The sequence below is a fragment of the Phacochoerus africanus genome, chromosome 14 (genome assembly GCF_016906955.1).
Source record: "Phacochoerus africanus isolate WHEZ1 chromosome 14, ROS_Pafr_v1, whole genome shotgun sequence".
NCBI lineage: Eukaryota > Metazoa > Chordata > Mammalia > Artiodactyla > Suidae > Phacochoerus > Phacochoerus africanus.
This window is the reverse complement of record NC_062557.1, coordinates 21,523,221-21,542,967: the sequence shown is the minus strand read 5'-3', so window position 1 is coordinate 21,542,967 and position 19,747 is coordinate 21,523,221. Positions and strand designations below refer to the sequence as shown.

General features: G+C 43.4%; 2 protein-coding genes across 6 annotated transcripts; both read right to left on the bottom strand.

Moving 5' to 3' along the window:
- Window positions 1-4,699: 4,699 nt before the first annotated feature.
- On the bottom strand, window positions 4,700-5,335 carry LOC125114671 (keratin-associated protein 4-12-like). Of its 2 annotated transcripts, XM_047758081.1 has the most exons (2): window positions 4,950-5,335; window positions 4,700-4,829 (listed from the first exon to the last, which is right to left on the bottom strand). In XM_047758081.1, the coding sequence occupies exons 1-2, from the start codon at window positions 5,333-5,335 to the stop codon at window positions 4,700-4,702; spliced, it is 516 nt and encodes a 171-aa protein (XP_047614037.1). The 2 variants fall into 2 exon arrangements, with proteins under 2 accessions (XP_047614037.1, XP_047614036.1); XM_047758080.1 differs by having other exon boundaries at window positions 4,700-5,335.
- Window positions 5,336-14,351: 9,016 nt separating this feature from the next.
- Window positions 14,352-15,029, bottom strand: LOC125114669 (keratin-associated protein 4-11-like). Of its 4 annotated transcripts, XM_047758079.1 has the most exons (3): window positions 14,722-15,029; window positions 14,587-14,676; window positions 14,352-14,481 (listed from the first exon to the last, which is right to left on the bottom strand). In XM_047758079.1, the coding sequence occupies exons 1-3, from the start codon at window positions 15,027-15,029 to the stop codon at window positions 14,352-14,354; spliced, it is 528 nt and encodes a 175-aa protein (XP_047614035.1). The 4 variants fall into 4 exon arrangements, with proteins under 4 accessions (XP_047614035.1, XP_047614033.1, XP_047614032.1 ...); XM_047758077.1 differs by having other exon boundaries at window positions 14,572-15,029; XM_047758076.1 differs by having other exon boundaries at window positions 14,352-14,601; window positions 14,647-15,029.
- Window positions 15,030-19,747: the final 4,718 nt, after the last annotated feature.

The window sequence follows — 19,747 nt, the reverse complement described above, 5'->3', positions numbered from 1 at the left end:
AGTAGGATGCTGAGATAGTCTTCATTCCATTTCAGCCACAAAGTAGTTCATTCACAAAGTAGTGGCCATAGGGTAGTTTATTTAGTCATTCCCTTGTGAATGGACATTTGGGTTGTTTCTAAGTTTTCACTGTTAAATAATACTGTGCATTTACAACAAGAATTTTTTTAAATTTGGGGATTGAGAGGTGCATATCTGTAAGATTTAACTTATTGATTTTATTATTTAGTTATTTCATATTAATCCTTTTTCTCCTCATGTGTATCTTTAAATACAGAGTATGTTGAAGTCTTCAATTATCGGTTTGTTTCTTTTTTTATTCTTGCATCACCTGTAGTTTCTGAAGTTTTAGCTGTGGAGTTATATTTTCATTGTAGCCTTTACTATAATGAAGTATCCCACTTTGTCTCCTATAATTCTTTTTGTATGATTCTAATTTATTTGCTCTAAATATTATGACCCCAGCCCCGTTTTCTTTTATTTGCATTTTTTTTTTGGTCTATTTAGGGCCACACCTGCAGCATACGGAGGTTCCCAGGCTAGGGGTGGAATCAGAGCTGTAGCGACCAGCCTACACCAGAGCCACAGCAACGCGGTCTCTGAGCTGTGTCTGCAACCTACACCTCAGCTTATGGCAACGCCGGGTCCTTAACCCACTGAGCGAGGCCAGGGATCGAACCTGCAACCTCATGGTTCCTAGTCAGATTCATTAACCACTGAGCTACAACGGGAACTCCCCTATTGTTTGTAAACTTTTTGATGATAGTCGTTTTGACTGGTATGAGGTAATACCTCACTGTAGTTTGGATTTGCGTTTTTCTTAGAATATGCTCAACAAAACACTATCAAACCAAATCCAACAATACATTAAAAGGGTCATACACCATGATCAAGTGAGATTTATCCCAGGAATGCAAGGATTTTTCAACATCTGCAAGTCAATCAGACATGACACACCACATTAACAAATTGAAGAGTAAAAACCATATGATCATGTCAATAGATGCCGACAAAAGCTTTTGACAAAATTCAACACCCATTTTTGACCAAAACTCTCCAGAAAGTGGGCACAGAGGGAATCCACCTCAGCAGAATAGAGGCCACATATGACAGTCCCACAACGAACATCATTCTCAGTGGTGAAAAGCTGAAAGCATTTCTGCTAAGCTCAGGAGCAAGGCAAGGCTGTCCACTCTCATCATTGTTTCTTCTTCTCTTTTTATGCCTGCACCCACAGCATATGGAAACTCCCAGGCTAGAGGTCATACTGGAGCTGCAGGCGCTGGTCTATGCCACAGCCATAGCAACACTGGATCTGAGCCACGTCTGCGAGCTACACTGCAGCTTGTGGCAACACTGGATCCCTAACCCACTAAGCGAGGCCAGGGATCAAACGTGTATCCTTGAAGACACTATGTCTGGTACTTAATCCACTGAGACACAGTGGGAACTCCCTCTCACCACTTTTAATCAACACGGTTTTGGAAGTCCTAGCCATGGCAATCAGATGAGGAAAGAAAGAAAAGGAATCTAAACTGGAAAAGAAGTCAAACTGTCACTGTTTGCAGATGACATGATATTATAATAGAAAATCCTAAAGATGCTATCAGAAAACTACTAGAATTCATCAATGAATTCAGTAAAGTTGCAGGATATAGAATTGATATACAGAAATCTCTTGCATTTCTATACACTAACAACAAAAGATCAGAAAGAGAAGTTAAGGAAGCAATCCCATTTACCATCACATCAAAAAGAATAAAATACCCAGGAAAAAACCTACCAAAGGAGGTAAAATACCTGCACTCTGAAAACGCTAACACACAGATGAAATACATCAAAGATACGGAAAGATATATAATGTTCTTAGATTGGAAGACTCAGTGTTGTCAAAATGACTATGTTAGCAAGGAGATCTATGGATACAATGCACTCCCTATCAAATTTCCAATGGCATTTTTCACAGAACTAGAACAAAAATTTTTAAGATTTGTATGGAAACACAAAAGACCCCAAATAGTCCAAGCCATCCTGAGAAAGAGAAATGGAGCTGGAGGAATTAGGCTGCCTGATTTCAGACTATACTATGAAGCTACAGTAATATAAACAGTATGGTACTGGCACAAAAATAGACATAGATCAATGGAACAGGATAGAAAACCCAGAAGTAAACCCATGCATCTATAATCAAGTAGCAATAAAGGAGGTGAGACAATACAATGGAGAAAAGAACGGGTCTTCAATAAGTGTCGCTGGATAAACTGGAGAGCTATATGTAAAAGAATGAAATTAGAACATCTCTAACACCATACACAAAAATAAACTCAAAATGGTTGATTAAAGATCTCAATGTATGGGCTGGATAATATAAAACTCTTAGAGGAAAACATAGGCAGGACACTCTTTGACATAAATTGCAGCCATATCTTTATGGAGCCACCTCTTTGAGTAATGAATGTAAAAGCAAAAATAAACAAATGGGACTGAATTAAACTTAAAAGCTTTTGCACACACAGCAGAGGAAACCATAAAACATGAAAAGACATCTCAAAAAATGGGAGAAAATCTTTGCACACGAAGAGGCTGACATGGGATTAATCACCCAAATACACAAAACAACTCCTGTACCTCAATATCACAAAACCAAATAAGCAATGTAAATATCGTCTGATATTTGGAAAGTTTGTATTTTGTACTAAAGTTTACCTTTATATAAATATTTTTATGTAATACCCTGTAAGCCCAATGTCTTGGCTACTGTCAGTTGATTGTCTGCTTTCAGAAATATTGAAATTACTAGTTGCTTCTTCACCCCCTACTTTTTCAGCAATTTTTTTACTTTGTGTATTGTCTCACCTTTCCCTCTATTTTTGGATAATTTTTAATATATCTACATGTAAGTATTTCAATTTAAACATTTTGGGGGGGTGGGATGGATGGATCAGGGGTTTGGGATTGGCATATGCACCCTGAAGTATATGCAATGATTGGGCAATGGGACCTCATCGGCCCATAGCACAGAGAAGTCTACCCAAGAGTCTGTGATAATCTACATGGGAAAAGAATCAGAGAGAATGGACACGTGTATATGTATGACTGGGTCACTCTGCTGTACGGCAGAAATTATCACAACCTGTAAATTACACTTCAGCAAAACAATAAAATAATAAAATAAAAGGGGGGTAATAACCATCAAAAAATAAGTAAGTTTAAATTTTTTGTCCTGTGAGAGCCCAACTTCCTGTTTGGTTCTCACCCTAAGTAAATAATGAATGATTTGTCTCCATTCTGTTCCTCCTTGGTCAGCCTCATCCTCCAGGGCCTCTGCAAACTGGGCAGCTGTAGCTGGGCTCTAGGGGTGAACGGCACATCATTAGTAAGTCTGCTCTTTGGGGGACTGTGTCCCCATTTGTCTCACAGACACCTGCATCTAAAAGGGGCTCCAGAGCTAATCTCATCTGTATAAATAAAAGCGCAGAGAAAACGATTATATACAAACCTGAATGGAACAATACATAGAAAAATATTTCAAAGTAAATGCATCAGTGGTGGGGTTTTTTTGGTTTTTGCTTTGTTTTTTATGGGCCCAGCACCCTTCCACCGTGCCACGCTGCTAGACCTTGCTTTGTCTTTCAGCAACTCCACTAGAATGTCAGCTCCATTAGGGCAGAGAGTTTTTTGTGTTGGTCTCCCCTGTCACCCCCGTGCCTTTAACAGTGTCTCCCATATCATAAATGTTCAATAAATACTTTAAAAATGAACAAATGAAAAGACTGGTGTCTGGAAGAATCAATGAGAACCGACTCTCTTTTCAGTAAAAACGTGGGCTCCCATTTGCGCATCGAAACAACGCACAGGAGCTCACTCCTCCTCCCGGCTGTGGTCATGCAGGATGCAGTTTGCCGGTCTCCACCGCACACACTGGCTCAGCAAGGAGCTGCTTTACTCGTCTGTCTTGGAGTGCGTGTGGATTTGAAACTTTCCTAGCAAAAGACTGAGGTCCTATTGTCCATAGGGGCAGAGTCCGTGCGGACTTGATTTGCTACATGGATGACGCCAGTATCATCGCGTGCAAGTTCAAATGCAAACATGGGGTCTGCGTTAAACAGTGCATTGCACGGCTGTGATAGCTGAAGGGATGCGTGAACCATAAACTGTGTTCTTTTGGCTTTTATACACATGGAGTCCTCTCAACGTCTACCTTCCACTTTTCCTGGGTCAGATTCATAGTGGTAGTTGATTTGCCCATGAAATTAGGAGGCACCTAGGAAAAAATCAGGCCGTGAATATTGGAGCTGTTCACTGCAAGGTGACAAGACCATGCTGTGTATCCTGCAGGTGGAGGTCAAATCCACTCATCTAGGAACTGAAGGCAAAATTTTAAAAGAGCAGAAAAAGCACACTGACTTTTTAATGCAGGGAAGTGTAACTTTATTTTGGCACAGCAATAGATGAGGTTACAGAAAAGTCCTAGGGAAGGGAAGTTAGAAGAATGATTTTACCAGTGGTCGGGGGGAAAGGTAAAATCTCCAGGCCATGCCCATCTTCGTCAATAGCATAACCTGGTTCCTCTTTGAAACACTGAAGCTCAGTTCAGTTGAGCAACATCAGTGCTGCCCCAGGTGTCCTAAGGGTCAGCGCAAAAGGAGGGTCTACACCCGTGTGGACAGAAGTAAACAGAGACAGGGGTCACAGGGCATCAGCAGCAGGAGGAGGCACAGCACGTGGGGCGGGGGCAGGTGGAGATGACACAGGTGGGGCGGTAGCAAGTGGTGTGGCAGGAGACCCGACCACAGACGGGGCGCAGGCAGCAGCAGGGGTGGCAGCAGCTGGAGCCACAGGGGCTGGAGCCACAGCAGGAGGGCTGGCAGCACGGGGGCCTGCAGCCGCTGGAGATGCAGCAGCTGGGGCGGCAGCAGGAGGGCTGGCAGCATGAGGACTGGCAGCACGGGGGCCTGCAGCAGCTAGAGATGCAGCAGCGGGGCTGAGAGCAGGTGGGCTGGCAGCACACAGACTGGCAGCATTGGGGCCTGCAGCAGCTAGAGATGCAGCAGCGGGGCTGAGAGCAGGAGGGCTGGCAGCACGAGGACTGGCAGCATTGGGGCCTGCAGCAGCTGGAGATGCAGCATCTGGGGCGACAGCAGGTGGGCTGGCAGCATTGGGGCCTGCAGCAGCTGGAGATGCAGCATCTGGGGCGGCAGCAAGTGGGCTGGCAGCACTGGGGCCTGCAGCAGCTGGACACACAGCAGACTGGGCGGCAGCAGGTGGTCTGGCAGCAGCTGGGGCAGCCACAGCTCTGCTCAGAGCAGACGGAGCCACAACACGAGCTGACCATGGTGTCCGAGGGTGGAGGTTCTGGTACTAGTAAGAGAGTGAACTTAGTGAACTGAGGATTCCTCTGCTGCTTGTCCTCTTTTATACTCTGCTGAGGCTGCTGGGTCCATGTCCTGGGCCATTTCCTAGTTTCTTTTCCTGCAGAAATCTTAGTCATCAAAGTAGATCATTGTGTTTTTCCGGGTAAATATTTTGAGATGAGGAAAAAGAAGACTTCCTTTTCCTGATGCGTGAAGATTTTCCCGACTAGTCTTTCTCACAGCCTTTCCTTTGCGGTTCCCCTACTCGTCATGCACTCCCTCCCTGGTGTTTATCTGTTTACAGATCAGACCGTCACGATCCGTCTATGACGCCATGATCCTGTTTAGACGAATTGTTCTCATGATGCCAAGACCTCTTTTGATGTCAAAAGGGAAGCAGAATTATAAGAGGCACACAGAGAGAAAGATGAGCATCTTGGTGAGTTACCTGTGTGCCATGAGGAAGACAGATCCTATCCGTGAGTCATGGGTGTTCATTAGACAGTGGACCTGGATGCTTCAAAGTAGGTGCTAAGTACTGCTTCCTGTAACCAACTTGAAACCGTTACCAGTTACCAGTGACGCATGGTTTTTATTTATTTATTTATTTTAATAATGATTCTTATTTTTTCCATTATAGCTAGACTTAGTGTTCTGTCAATTGTCTACTGTACAGCAAGGTGACCCAATTACACCTGCAGGTATACTTTCTTTTTTTCTCACATTATCATGCTCCATCATAAGTGACGAGTTATAGTTCCCAGTGCTACACAGCAGGATCTCATTGCTTCTCCATTCCAAAGGCAATAAATATTAAAAGTCATTTGGAGCCACCTTGAAGGGACTCTCACTGGCCCAATATGGAGCAACTTGAGCAACAAAATGAATAATGACAGGAAAGGATTTTAACCCATTACATAAAATTAAAATCCACAAGTCCATACTGAGACTAATTATGGAAAGAAAGAAAAAAGGCAGAAGAGAATGTTGTCCTTGACAGCAGAATGCCAACTAATAAATGCAGAAGGAAGAAGGAGTTAAAAATCACCAACTCCAGAGTTCCCACTGTGGCTCTGTGGGTTAAGGACCCAGTGTAGTCTCTGTGAGGATGCAGGTTTGATCCCTGGCCTCACTCAGTGGTTTAAGGATCCTGCGTTGCTGGAAGCTGTGGCAGAGGTTACAGCTCGGATCCAGTGTTGCTGCGGCTGTGACATAGGACTCAGCTGCAGCTCGGATATGACCCATAGCTCAGAAACTTCTATATGCCACAGGTGCAGCCATTAAAAAGAAAAAAAAATCACCATTTACAACCCTCATAATAAAATTTGATTCACATAAATATCATCCATGGATGCTATAACGCGTGTGTGGAAGTTTGATGGGGACTAGGATATTTGCACACTTTCAAAATATTTCCTCAATTGTTTGTTAGTTGCAAAGGAAAACATGCTAACTTTACCGTGGAGAAATTTTTGGCTGCAACTTTAACCGCAGGATCAAAGTTATCATCGTTAATAATGGGACAAGCTGGCATGTGTCTCCTTAAATCACGCCCTGAAAGACAAGACACATCTGGGTCACTTTGCTGTACAATAGACACTGTGAATCAGCTATAATGGAAAAAATAAAAATCACAAAATAAAAACAAGAAAGACCCATCACTTGGGCAGTATTCCTGTCAAAACACATTATCTGAATCTATTGGAGGAAACATCAGACAAACACAGACTAAGGAACATCCCCCACAGGGACCTGCTGGTTCTCTTGGAAAATGTCAGACTCGGACTCATCCTACGCAAAGACAGACCAAGGAAGGGTTTCAGGCTTAAGGAAACCAAAGAGATACACTCAAATGAAGTGCATGGATATGGATAAAAATTTCTCTTTGGGATGTTTTTGGTACAACTGTCAACACGTAGATATTAAATGCGTATTAGGTAATAGTGATATATCAGCATTTAATTTAATTTAATTTATACCTGTACTGGGATTTTGCAAGAAAATGTCCTTGGGCTTAGGATCTAAGTCTATCTCTCTCTCTTTTTTTTTTTTTTGGTCTTTTTGCCTTTTCTAGGGCCACTCCTGCGGCATGTGGAGGTTCCCAGGCTAGGGATCGAATTGGAGCTGTACACCAGAGCCGGCCTACACCAGAGCCACAGGAACGCAGGATCCAAGCTGCGTCTGCGACCTACGCCACAGCTCACGGCAACGCCGGATCCTTAACCCACTGAGCAAGGCCAGGGATCGAACCCACAACCTCATCGTTCCTAGTCAGATTCGTTAACCACTGAGCCACGACGGAAACTCCAGGATCTAAGTCTACCTCTATCTAACTCATATCATTTTTTATCTATCTATCATTCATCTACCTAACCACTCATATCCATCCATTGTATAAAAGCAAAACGTGGCAAAATGTTGAATATATGGTAAAGGCTATATGGTATAAGGGAGTTCTTTGTGTTACTCTTGGGACTATTCTGTAAATTTGAAATATTCTTTAAAATAAAACATTAAAAACTATCAAAAGGTATTGGATTTAAACTTTTTCTGTTGTTTAGCATATTAAGAGTAAGTCATTTGTGTCTTTTAGGGGAAATGTTCAAGGATATAATAAATTTTACTTTATAAGAACTTCTGCTATAAGAATCCTTTCTTATATTTCTGTCCAGCGCTGTAATGTTTTATCAGCTTAGGTCCCGGAAAATATAAACCTTTTGGCAACATGGCTGATTGAGTTGGTATAGACAGACTCAAGTTCTTCTAGTTCAAGCAAAGAGAAATGCTTGAGAAATATTTTAAAAATACTTCCATTACACAGCTGAACTTGAAAAAAGAGAAGAAAAATGATCATTTTCCAGAATGAAAAAGGGAACTTGAATAGCAAACAATAGCTAATGTCCTGTGGCCTACGAGAATTTGGTACCTAGTTATAGGTTTTCAGAATGAGAGCCTGGTAGTTGAAACCCAGGCAGGTGCAAGAAAAAGGACTTAAAAGCTGTCACAAGACAGGGTCCAGGAAGGGAGAGCTCCATATGAGGTTTGTATTCTTGGAGTTTCCTGGTGACTCAGTGGTGTAAGGATCCAGTGTTGTCACTGCCGTGGCGCAGGTTCAATCCCCGTCCAGGGAAATTCAGCATGCTGGGGCCTGGCCAGAAAAGAAAATTGAATTTTTTTTTCTTCTGCTTTTTAGGGCGGCACCTGTGGCATATGGAAGCTCCCAGGCTACATGTTAAATCAGAGCTACAGCTGCCAGCCTATGCCAGAGCTATAGCAACACAGGATCCAAGATGCCTCTATGACCTACACCACAGCTCATTGCCATGCTGGATCTCCGACCCACTGAGCGAGGCCAGGGATGGAAGCCACATCCTCATGGATACTAGTTGGATTTGTTTCCGCTGCACCACAACAGGAACTCCCAAAAGTTTGTATTCTGAAAACGGCGCCTTGTGAGTAAGATGGGGACAGGAAGAACTCAGTCCCCCTACAAAGGATTGTAAGTGGTAATCAAAGCACCCACGATAAAAACCACGGCAACATCACCAAGCTTTCTAATTCACACTAAATGCATAGTGAAGGAATCTCAGGGTGAGAAACTCTTACAAAATAGTGAATGTCCTTGGAATCCTCCGGAACAAAAGCAAAAATCACAGCACACACAGACATAATCCCCTTAAAAGAAAATCTCAAAATAAAGGAACATTAACCACAAGCAGAAATATACCTCTAAGAAACTAGACTGCATGGGATGTCCATTGGGGAAAACTTACAAAATATACTCCAAATCCAGTGTGAATGGCACAGTAATATGGGGAAAGGGACTATAGCTCCTAAGAACTGAGATAAGTGAGGATTCTGAAGGCGACAATAAGTTAATTGGGGCTCAAAGAGGTTCTTGACTCTGTGGCCTGAAGTTTTTCATCCATGTTTCATATTGCCCAGCACTATCGTTTCATTTTTAGCTTCTGCCTTGTTCTCTCTTCACTCTGGGACTCCAGTTTACATGTATGTTAGCCATTTTCACAGTGCTCCCTATGTGTCCCATGCTCCTGACTGTGTGTATTTTTTTAACCTATTTTTCTTTCTATACTTCAAGGTAGATATTTTTTCTACTTCCAATTTACCCTTACTCTCTTTGGTCTAACCTGCTAAACCCATTTATTGAATTCTGAATTTCAGTTTTTGAGTTTTTCTCGTCCAAGATTTTCACTGGACTTTTGTTTTTGTTTACAGTTTCCAGTTCTCTGATGAAATTTATCATTTTCATCTATTATTTTGAACATATTAATCATAGTTATCCTAAAGTTAGTTTTAACACCCACATACAGTTCCTCTTTGAGTCTATTTCTATTGTCTTATCTTGTCCTTGTTTTTAATAACTTGGTCCTTTTTTTCCAGCATACAGTGTGCTTTTTAAAATTGATTGCCATATATTATATATGAAAAACTGTAGAGGCTTCAGCTGATTTTTAACTTCCACCCAAAAGGATTTAATTTTCTTCTTAGACTATGGGCTCTCAACCCTGCCTACATCAGTCAATTCCCAGTTTGTAAACTATTGCTTTCAAATAATAGTTTTCTTAACTTTATCCAGTTCTCACAGTTATCCTTATTGAGAGGTCTGGTATGATATCATCTGTTTTGCCATAGCTGGCAGTAGAATTCTGTCCTTTAAGTTCTCAAGGAGCCACCCTCTTTTGGACCCTGCATTCTACTGGTTGTCTTCTTACTTCTCTGACTATTCCTTTCTTGTCCTTTGTGGTTATTGTTGCTCCTCTTTCAACTTACAAATGTTGGAGATTCCCATATCTTGAGTCATAGATACCACCTCTGTAGACACTTAACTTCCTATGATGCAGGAAAACACTGAAAGGCCCATGGCATTAAAAACCATTTTAGATCTGTAAACACCTTGCTCACATACTGTGGTAGGTGGCATCTCAGATGACCCTCAGTGATCCCTGCCTCTTGGTACTCATGTCCTTGGGCAACCCCCTCCCTCTGAATGTGAGCTGGACACAGTGATTCACTTCAAATGAATGGAATACAACAGTAGTGAAGATATTAAGTTATTACCTTCCAAGATTAGGTTCTTATCTGAAGACTGTGGCTTCTTCCCTCTTGGATTTTCTTTCTGTTGCTGGCTTTCTTAGAGAACTGACTCTGGGGGAAGCCAGCTGCCACTTCATGTGAGCAGCCCCCTTGGTGAAGAATTGACTCCCTCTGCCAACAGCCATGTGAGTGAGTTTGGGAGTGGATTGTCCTCTCTTCCTATGAAATGAATGCAGCCCTGGCCAACCACTTTCCTGCAACCTCATGAGAGACCCTGACGTGCTACTTCTGGTTCTAACCCTCAGAAATTATGTGAGATAATAAATGCTTGTTTGTTTTAAGCTGTTAAATTTGGGAATAACTTGTTAACCAACATTATATAATTAATATACCAATTCTATATAGGTGAAATTTTCTAGCATTTTTCATGAAGATAAATATATTGTCTGCAAATAATGACAAGGATATTTGTGTTCATTTTCTTTCCAATTCTTCAATTCTTTTTTTTTTTTTCTTTTTAGGGTCACACTCTCAGCATGCAGAAGTTCCCAGGCTGGTGGTCAAATCAGAGCTGTAGCACTTGGCCTATGCCACAGCCACAGCAATGCAGGATCCAAGCCACATCTGCAATCTACACCACAGCTCATGGCAATGCCCACTGAGTGAGGCCAGGGATCAAAACCACATCCTCAGGTACACTAGTCAGATTCCTTTCTTCTGTGCCATGAAGGGAACTCCCATTCTTAAATCTTTTTTTCATTGTGAAAAAAAGTATTGACAGAGCTCCCCTGCCCAAGAAAAAAAAAAATTTTTTTTGTGCTGAGACCAATAAAGGTGCAACCTATTCTCATCTACCATTTCAGATGGATTAGAAATTCTGCGCTTTGAGTGAGGTTAAAGAATAATGACCCTGCACAAGTTAAATTGTTTTTTCATTGTTGTTTATGTGTAGAATTTATGGAAGTCAAACACATTCAAGACTCAATACCAATAAATTAATTATTAACCCTACAACTCTTAGAATATGCAAATAGTACAAAGCTTTCTATATATGTCTCCTACTTTCACTAGCATAAATTCATCATAAATTTGTTTTTATCTTTTTTTCCTAGGATGGAGTTCATAGGAATTTGGAAATGGGTTTGCTGAAGAACCAAACTAGTCCATTAATTGATTCCTTGTCAGTTCCAACATTCCTAATAGAATTTGTTGACAAGGTGCTCCAGACCATGCTGTCAAATGCATATCCTAGAAAAGTCATTAAGATAAGAAAATATTAAAATTTGGATATTTTTCATCTTCTGCTATTCCCCAGCTTCTCAGGAAGGTTGATTTTCCCAAAAGGTAATTATTTTGTTGTCAATGGATGGATATGAAATTAGAGAAGTTGAGGGTGTAATAAACTGGGTTAATGTGGGATGAATAAATCCAAAGGAGGACCCTTTGATTTTCTAAGAAAAAGAGACAAGGACTCGAAAAGATAACGCACCCTAATGTTCGTAGTGGCACTATTTACAATAGCCGAGATGTGGAAGCCACCTAAATGTCCATCAACAGATTAATGGATTAAGAAGATATTGTGTATATACATACAATGGAATATTACTCTAGACATAAAAAGAATGAAATAATGTGATTTGCAGCAACATGCATGGACTTTGAGATTATCATACTAGAAATATACCAGACAGAGAAAGACATATATTATATATCATTTATATGTGGAATATATATGTTTATATATGCAAATGAACTTATTTCCAAAACAGAAAGAGACTCGGAGACATAGAAAACAAACTTATGGTTATCAAAGGGAAAAGGAGGGTGGGGGAAAGATAAATTAGGAGGTTGAGACTGACATATACAACATATACACACTACAATATATAAAATAGACAGCCAATAAGGACACCAAATAGTATAGTTCCCTGTTGGGAACTGTACACAAACTTTGTAATAACCTATAAAGGAAAAGATTCTGAAGAGTCTAAAAATCTCTCGAAAAGATTTTAAAATCTTTATATGTATGTGCGTGTGTGTGTGTGTATAGTATTGCAAATCAGCAATTAAAACATAATTTTTAGGAGTTACTGTCGTGGCTCAGCAGTTGACGAACCTGACTAGCATCCATGAAGACGTGCATTCAATCCCTGGCCTTGCTCAGTAGGTTAAGGATCCACTGAGCCGTGAGCTGTGGTGTAGGTTGCAGACAGGGCTCGGATCCCACACTGATGTGTCTCTGTAGTAGGCTGGTGGCTACAGCTCCAATTGGACCTCTAGCCTGGGAACCTCCATACGCCGTGGGTGTGGCCCTAAAAAAATAACAATTTTTAACAACCTTTTTTTTTTTGGCCTCCCTGTGGCATATGGAGTTCTCTGCATCTGAGCTGTAATTGCAACCTACACTGCAGCTGCAGTGGGCTGGATCTTGAACCTGCTTCCCAACACTCTAGAGATGCCACCAATCCTGTTGCACCACAGCAGGAATTCCTAAAATAATATTTAAAAAAAGAGACAAGGCAGAACAATGGATGTGGGGAAAGGGAAGGAGAGAGAAAGAGGAAGGAGGGATGAGGCTGCTAAAAGAGGAGTGGAATTGAAGCAGGAGGTAGATGGGTCCCAGGCTGAGCAACTGTAATCTGTTCCCTGTTGGACAGATAACCCGAAGATAAAAGCTGCATCCTGCTTAGATAAAAGATAGAGACCATCTATTTCTCATTCCTGAGGTCAATGAGACCTCCGGAACTACACACGTCACAGAAAGTTTCCTCGGGGTCCGAGAAAGGAGGGGCACCCAACCCTAGTACATCCCGTCAACGTCCCAGAGACCCCTGGGCTCAAATCCATCATGAGGGCAGAGCCCGGAGTCAGGCCAGAGCCACACGAAGCAAGATGATTGGCCAGGGGAAGCGGGAAAGACTGCCCCCTGACAGGTCATTTAAAGGACTTCCAAAGCACGTGTTGCTCTCTTCCCTGCTTCCTCTCTTGCTCTTTCTCTCTGTGTCTGTCTTTCTCCCTCTTTCTCCTCCCATACCACCGCCACTGGCTGTGCCTGCATCTTTTCCACACCTATCCTCTCTCTTCTCTTCTTAAACAAATGCGTCATTGCCTCACTACTCTCAGTCTCTTGGCCAAATTCTTTCTCCAAAGGGACAAAGTTCTGGGGACCCTACCTTGAGTGGTTAGAGGTCAGCATTCTCACCCGACAGCCACCCAACAACAGAATTGGAGGGAAATAGATACTTTTAAAAAAATATTTAAGAAAGATTTGGTCTGGGATAAAACCCTTCTCCATAACCTTAATTTTGAAAAAGAAAAATCTGTGTTATTCTTCAATACTCTTGGAGACATCTGTGTATTACATTATTTCTGGGTTTGTGTGTTTGCATTTAATGTCATGACATGTTGGAGTTGTCCTGGAGGTTTTGAGCAGAAATTGGAAAGCCCAATTCAACTCTAGGTTGAATATAATTTTCCAGGAAATGAGGAGAGGCATTAGTTCAATATCAATACAAAGCAGCAAACACAAGAACACTGTGTTTCTAGGCCAGGAGCTTTATTCGGAAGCAGCAACAATAAGATACAGAAACATCCCTGTCAAAGGAAGTACAGGATGGAGACCGCAGACATTTAGATCTGAGGCTGTGACATCAGAGCCCCCATAGGCCCTGCAGGAATTTCCGTGTTTGGGTCAGGAAGCCTGGGTACCTCCAAATCAAAAGGTCGGGTGTAGAACTGGAGCAAGTCTATTAATTTCTTGCTGTAAATACCACCTCATTTCATGCCCTGGGTCCCCCTGGGGATAAGGTCAACAAAGGAGAGAGTTTGGCCCAAGGCCAGGATTTGGGCCCCCCACTGATGGGAAAGGCCCCTCCTCAGGTGGCTCACTGATGCTCAGGGTCTGCTTCTGTGATGAGACGGATGGGGGGGCAGGGAGGGGCATCAGCAGCAGGAGGAGGCACAGCACGTGGGGCGGGGGCAGGTGGAGATGACACAGGTGGGGCGGTAGCAAGTGGTGTGGCAGGAGACCCGGCCACAGACGGGCCGCAGGCAGCAGCAGGGGTGGCAGCAGCTGGAGCCACAGCAGGAGGGCTGGCAGCACGGGGGCCTGCAGCCGCTGGAGATGCAGCAGCTGGGGCGGCAGCAGGAGGGCTGGCAGCACGAGGACTGGCAGCACGGGGGCCTGCAGCAGCTAGAGATGCAGCAGCGGGGCTGAGAGCAGGTGGGCTGGCAGCACACAGACTGGCAGCATTGGGGCCTGCAGCAGCTGGAGATGCAGCAGCGGGGCTGAGAGCAGGTGGGCTGGCAGCACACAGACTGGCAGCATTGGGGCCTGCAGCAGCTAGAGATGCAGCAGCGGGGCTGAGAGCAGGTGGGCTGGCAGCACACAGACTGGCAGCATTGGGGCCTGCAGCAGCTAGAGATGCAGCAGCGGGGCTGAGAGCAGGTGGGCTGGCAGCACACAGACTGGCAGCATTGGGGCCTGCAGCAGCTGGAGATGCAGCAGCTGGGGCGGCAGCAGGTGGACACACAGCAGCTGGGGCGGCAGCAGGTCTCCTGGCAGAGGTCTTGGCCACAGCCCTGGTCAGAGCAGACGGAGCCACAACACGAGCTGACCATGGTGTCCGAGGGTGGAGGTTGTGGGTGGGTTTCCAGGAGAGTGAGCTTCTGGAGTTTGGGTGTCTTGTTGCCATGTGGCCCCTTTTATACTCAGGTGAGGGACTCCTGTGTTTACGGAGACACTATTTTCTTCTTGTTGTTTACATGACTATGAATACAATTAGTAAGTTATAGCATGCATTTTTCTAGTAAAAAAATAATTCCTCATATATAGGAAATAATCATTTCCCTTTTCTCAAGTTCCCCAATGTTCCCACATGAATCACCTCCTGTGTGTGTTTTTTTGTTTGTACTGTCACAAGACTTAAGTCCCTGGGGAACATGTGACACAGGTGGGCCACTGTTGTCTATTTCTCACCTTGAATTGATTTGGGGAGCATTTCTGATGGGATCTCTAGTAGAAAATTCATGTTTCAATCAGATGGAATGCTGGTAGGGAAAGAGGACGTGATCTCCTCCTTGTTGAGTGTGAGAAAGGAGAAAACTTATGATTCATTGTGTGTATTCTGGGTGGTCACTGAACTAATTAAATTCCTAGGACATCCCAAGCTGTGTTATTTCCCATCATCCTGAGGCACTTTGAAACAGTTAGCAGTGACATGGTGTTTTTAAGCAGCAAAGAGTCATCTGAGATAGATCAGTATCGATTTTCAGAAATGTCTTCCAGGCTGACACAGAGTGATTGAGACAATCGTTTTGCTCTGTCGTTTGAAATATCAAAATGTATCAGGGTTATCGTGTAATCAGGCAGCCCAAGATGGCTGTGTGCTGGCTCTTTGTTCATCCTGCTGCTGGACCAGTCCCCGCCTCCCCTTCACCCCTTCCCCCTTGACGGGAAAGCCTAATCAGTAAGAGCATGCATACATGCCCCCTGGCTCCCGCTAGTGAGTGTCTTAATCTTTAGATCAGAATGGCTCATCTTTGAGAGACTAACAAAGGGCAGACCTCCTCACCCGGAAGGCGCTCAACCGGAGGGCTTCCCCTTTGCTGATTTCCTTGGTAATCAGTGAGCCATCGTGACCTCATTCTCCCTATAATTGGCCATCTCCCCTTCCCCACCCCATCCCCCAGGAAAGACTGCGGCTTCTTCCAGCCTGCTGTCTGCTGTCCACTGTGGGCGTCGCTCCAGGACCCTTTTGCCTCAGACCTGTAAGATTTCCCATCTATTTTTTGATTTTGTTGGGGAGGGGCAGGGAGTGGGGTGGACAGGGAGTTTGGACAGAGATGCAAACTGAGAATGGATAAGCGATGAGGTCCTACTGTATAGCACAGGGAACTGTATCCAATCTCTTGGGAGCGAACGGATGGAGGATAGTATGAAAAAAAATGAGGTATAACTAACTGGGTCAAGGCAGAAATTGGCACAACACCGTAAATGAACTACAATTTAAAAATTTATTTTAAAAAAGATCTCCCCCCCCCCCATTAAACTCCTGTTGTCTCTGCTCCTGACTCCAGGCTTTTTCTTTCATCTTGAGGCTGGGCAAGTACAGAGCTTGCAGGCCTGCAGGTGCAGCCCACCACTTAATGCTTTATGGACATTTTATTAACATCTTTTTCCCATATTCTGAGCTAAAATGCCTAGCAGTTTTTGTAGTATCACTTACACGTAAGATTTTCTTAGACGCATTAAGGGGATTATCAAGAAGTTTTATTATCTTACATGTACTTACCCATAAAGAGTTTTATAACCAAAGCCACCTAGGATTATGCTCCTAAATTAGAGGTCTCTTTAGTGCCCTAGGCATTCAGAGAAAAACAACATTCAAGGAAATAGCAAATTACCTTCATGATATTCCCTCTTCCCCGCAAATCTCGCGAGCTCAGTATTCTCCTGATGATTTTTTTGCCAGTGAGTTCCATGGCCATATTCCTCCAGGATCCTTCCTGATGCCACGAAAAGTCAAGTCCCCCCTGCACGGCACTTCTGTTGTGCTTTGTGCCTGTATGGGCTTACCACATCATTCTCTCCCAAGGATGCGCTCATGTATCTGGCTCCTTCTAGAAAATAAACTCCATTAGGGCTAGGACTCTGCTTCACTTAGCTTCATGTCCCCACGGCCTGAAATGCAGTGGGTTTTTGATATTTTGCAGGAGATGTCTGTGCAATGAGTGAAGATTTTGTCTAGACCATCAGAGAAGCCACACTGGCCTTGAGAACACATGTTACATCGCTGGACGGCAGGGAGATTCAAAAGAGGAGCCACAGGTGAGACGGGCACAATCCCGGTTTGTGATGTTGAAAGGGAGAGGTCTGGAAAATCTATTTTAAGAGTAATGAAGATAAGTTGAGATTCCTGGAATATAGGAGAGAGCGTGCTTAGCCTTGGATTCTAGAAGAAAAAAAAAGTAGATTAAGAGACTTTTAATAGGTAATATATACGCTATTTACAATTCATGTTAATTTCTTTTTTTTAATGATTTTTATTTTTCCGTTATAGCTGGTTTACAGTGTTCTATCAATTTTCTACCATACAGCAAGGTGACCCAGTCACACATACATATATACATTCTTTTTCTTGCACATCATCTTCCATCAAGCTCCATCATAAGCGACTGGATATAGTTCCCAGGGCTATACAACAGGATCTCATTGCTTGTCCATTCCAAAGGCAATAGTTTGCACCTATTAACCCCAAATTCCCCGTCCATTCCACTCCCTCCCCCCCACTTGGCAACCACAAGTCTGTTCTCCAAGTCCAACAAATCATGTTCATGTCTGATCTGCCTTTAGAAATGCCAAAATGAGGGACGCATTGCCCACAGCATGCAGAAGTCCCGAGGCCAGGGATCGAACCTGCACCATAGCTGTGACCTGAGCCACAGCAGCAATGACTGCTGGATCCCTAACCTACCGAGCCACCAAGGGAACTCCAGGGAGACATTGCTTAAAAAGTTAAAGTGGGGCAGCGTGAGAGGTGGGCTCAGGGCATGAGGTGATGGCAATGAGCATCACAGAGTTATTGCAAAGAAAGTATCAGCAGAGACTTGGACCACACTGAAAACAGCTATAAGGACGGGTCTTCATTCAAGTTATTAAAAGATATCTCAGTTTAACGGTTGGTATATTTTTAAAACAATACCGAGTGAAGGGTAGACTTAGTTGATGCCTTCTTCACGTAAAATCCAAACCAGCTATGCCTTAGGGAAAGTTGATGGGGCTGCAGAATAATCACTCCAGCCACTCTTTCCCATTCATACCTCGGTGGTCTTCTTGACCAGGATCTCTCCTGCATCACTTTGGATCTTTTAGAGCAACATAACCCTCTCTCACGACAAGATCTGTACCTTGAGTATCTCTATGCAGTCATCCTAGGAAGTCTTGCATGCCAGCCCTTTGCTACCTCACCCACGTCATTGCCTAAGCTGAGGGGTAGCTGCTTCTTGCTATCATGAGCCCTGGGTGCTGAGCTCTTCCTTGCTGCTTTCCCTAAACTCTGCCTACACCTTTGCAAATACATCTTTTTATTCCCCAGACACAGCCTGCCATCCCATTCCCACTTGTACCCCTTTCTTGCTGTAAAAACGGGAAATTATAAGGCTCAGATACTTTAATGTTGAAGAAGACAGTCTACGGCCCCATTCTTTGATTTAGTTCTAGCTACTAAAACCCGATGTTAAAACCAGAGCCTGTATCCTGTAATTAGCACTTATCAAAGAGGAAGATAAAGGAGGATGAAAGACGTGTTGATTCCAGTGTAGGAAGAGACAGGACTGTACGCAGCAGGCCATCTCAGAGTTAACTTGAAAAAGGTGAATTTGAAAATGCGAGATGTTTCTATGTAGCTCCTGACCTATGTCAGGGTGAAGCCCACGTGATGTCAGCCTCTGTTATGTCTCGCTCTGCTTTTTTTTTTTTTTTTTTTTTTTTTTTGCTTTTCAGGGCCACACTTGCGGCATATGGAAGTTCCCAGGCTGGGGTCGCATATCCGAGCCACAGCTGCCGGCCTATGCCATAGCTACAGCAACATGGGGTCCTTAAGCAAGGCCAGGGATCAAACCCTCATCCTCATGGATACTAGCTGGGGTTGTTACTGCTGAGCCACAATGGGAACTCTCTCTCTCTCTTTTTTTTTTTGTTTTTTTTGGCTTGCACCCACTGCATGTGGAAGTTTCCAGCCCAGGGATAGAACCTACACCACAGCAGTGACAATGACAGGTCCTTAACCTCTAGGCCACCAGGGAACTCTGGCTTTGTTTCTTAACACCTTATTTTTTTTTTAATTTTAGAACAATAAACTCTTAATTACGCTTTTTTTTTTTTTTTGGTCTTTTTAGGGCCACTCCCACAGCACATGGAAGGTCCCAGGCTAGGGGTTAAACCTGAACTGTAGCTGCCAGCCTACGCTACAGTCACAGCAATGCCAAATCAAAGCTGCAGCTTCAACCCACACCACAGCTCATGGCAATGCAGGATCCCTAACCCACTGGGCAAGGCCAGGGATCGAACCCCGGGTCCTCATGGGTACTAGTCCAGTTCATTACTGCTGAGCCACAATGGGTACTCCGTTAATTACGCATGTTATTTGGAAATATAACACAGCTAATAGAAGCAATTTAATTTTGAATTTAACATGTTTTTTTAAGATACTTCAGATTAGGAACCCAAACTTCAGAGACTCATGGTTGTATAGAAATCACGTTATTGTGTACATTGTGACATATTTTCACAGCTAAGAAGGATCATTCTCACCTGTTTCAGCGATGAGAAACCTGAG

What these genes read in the sequence shown, in the direction of transcription:
- LOC125114671 (XM_047758080.1), bottom strand. Translation starts at nt 5,335, where the DNA reads ATGGTCAGCTCGTGTTGTGGCTCCGTCTGCTCTGAGCAGAGCTGTGGC.
- LOC125114669 (XM_047758076.1), bottom strand. Translation starts at nt 15,029, where the DNA reads ATGGTCAGCTCGTGTTGTGGCTCCGTCTGCTCTGACCAGGGCTGTGGC. An exon ending in CCCCAATGCTGCCAGTCTGT is followed by an intron (nt 14,602 to 14,646) that starts GTGCTGCCAGCC and finishes CTGCATCTCTAG; the next exon opens with CTGCTGCAGGCCCCCGTGCT.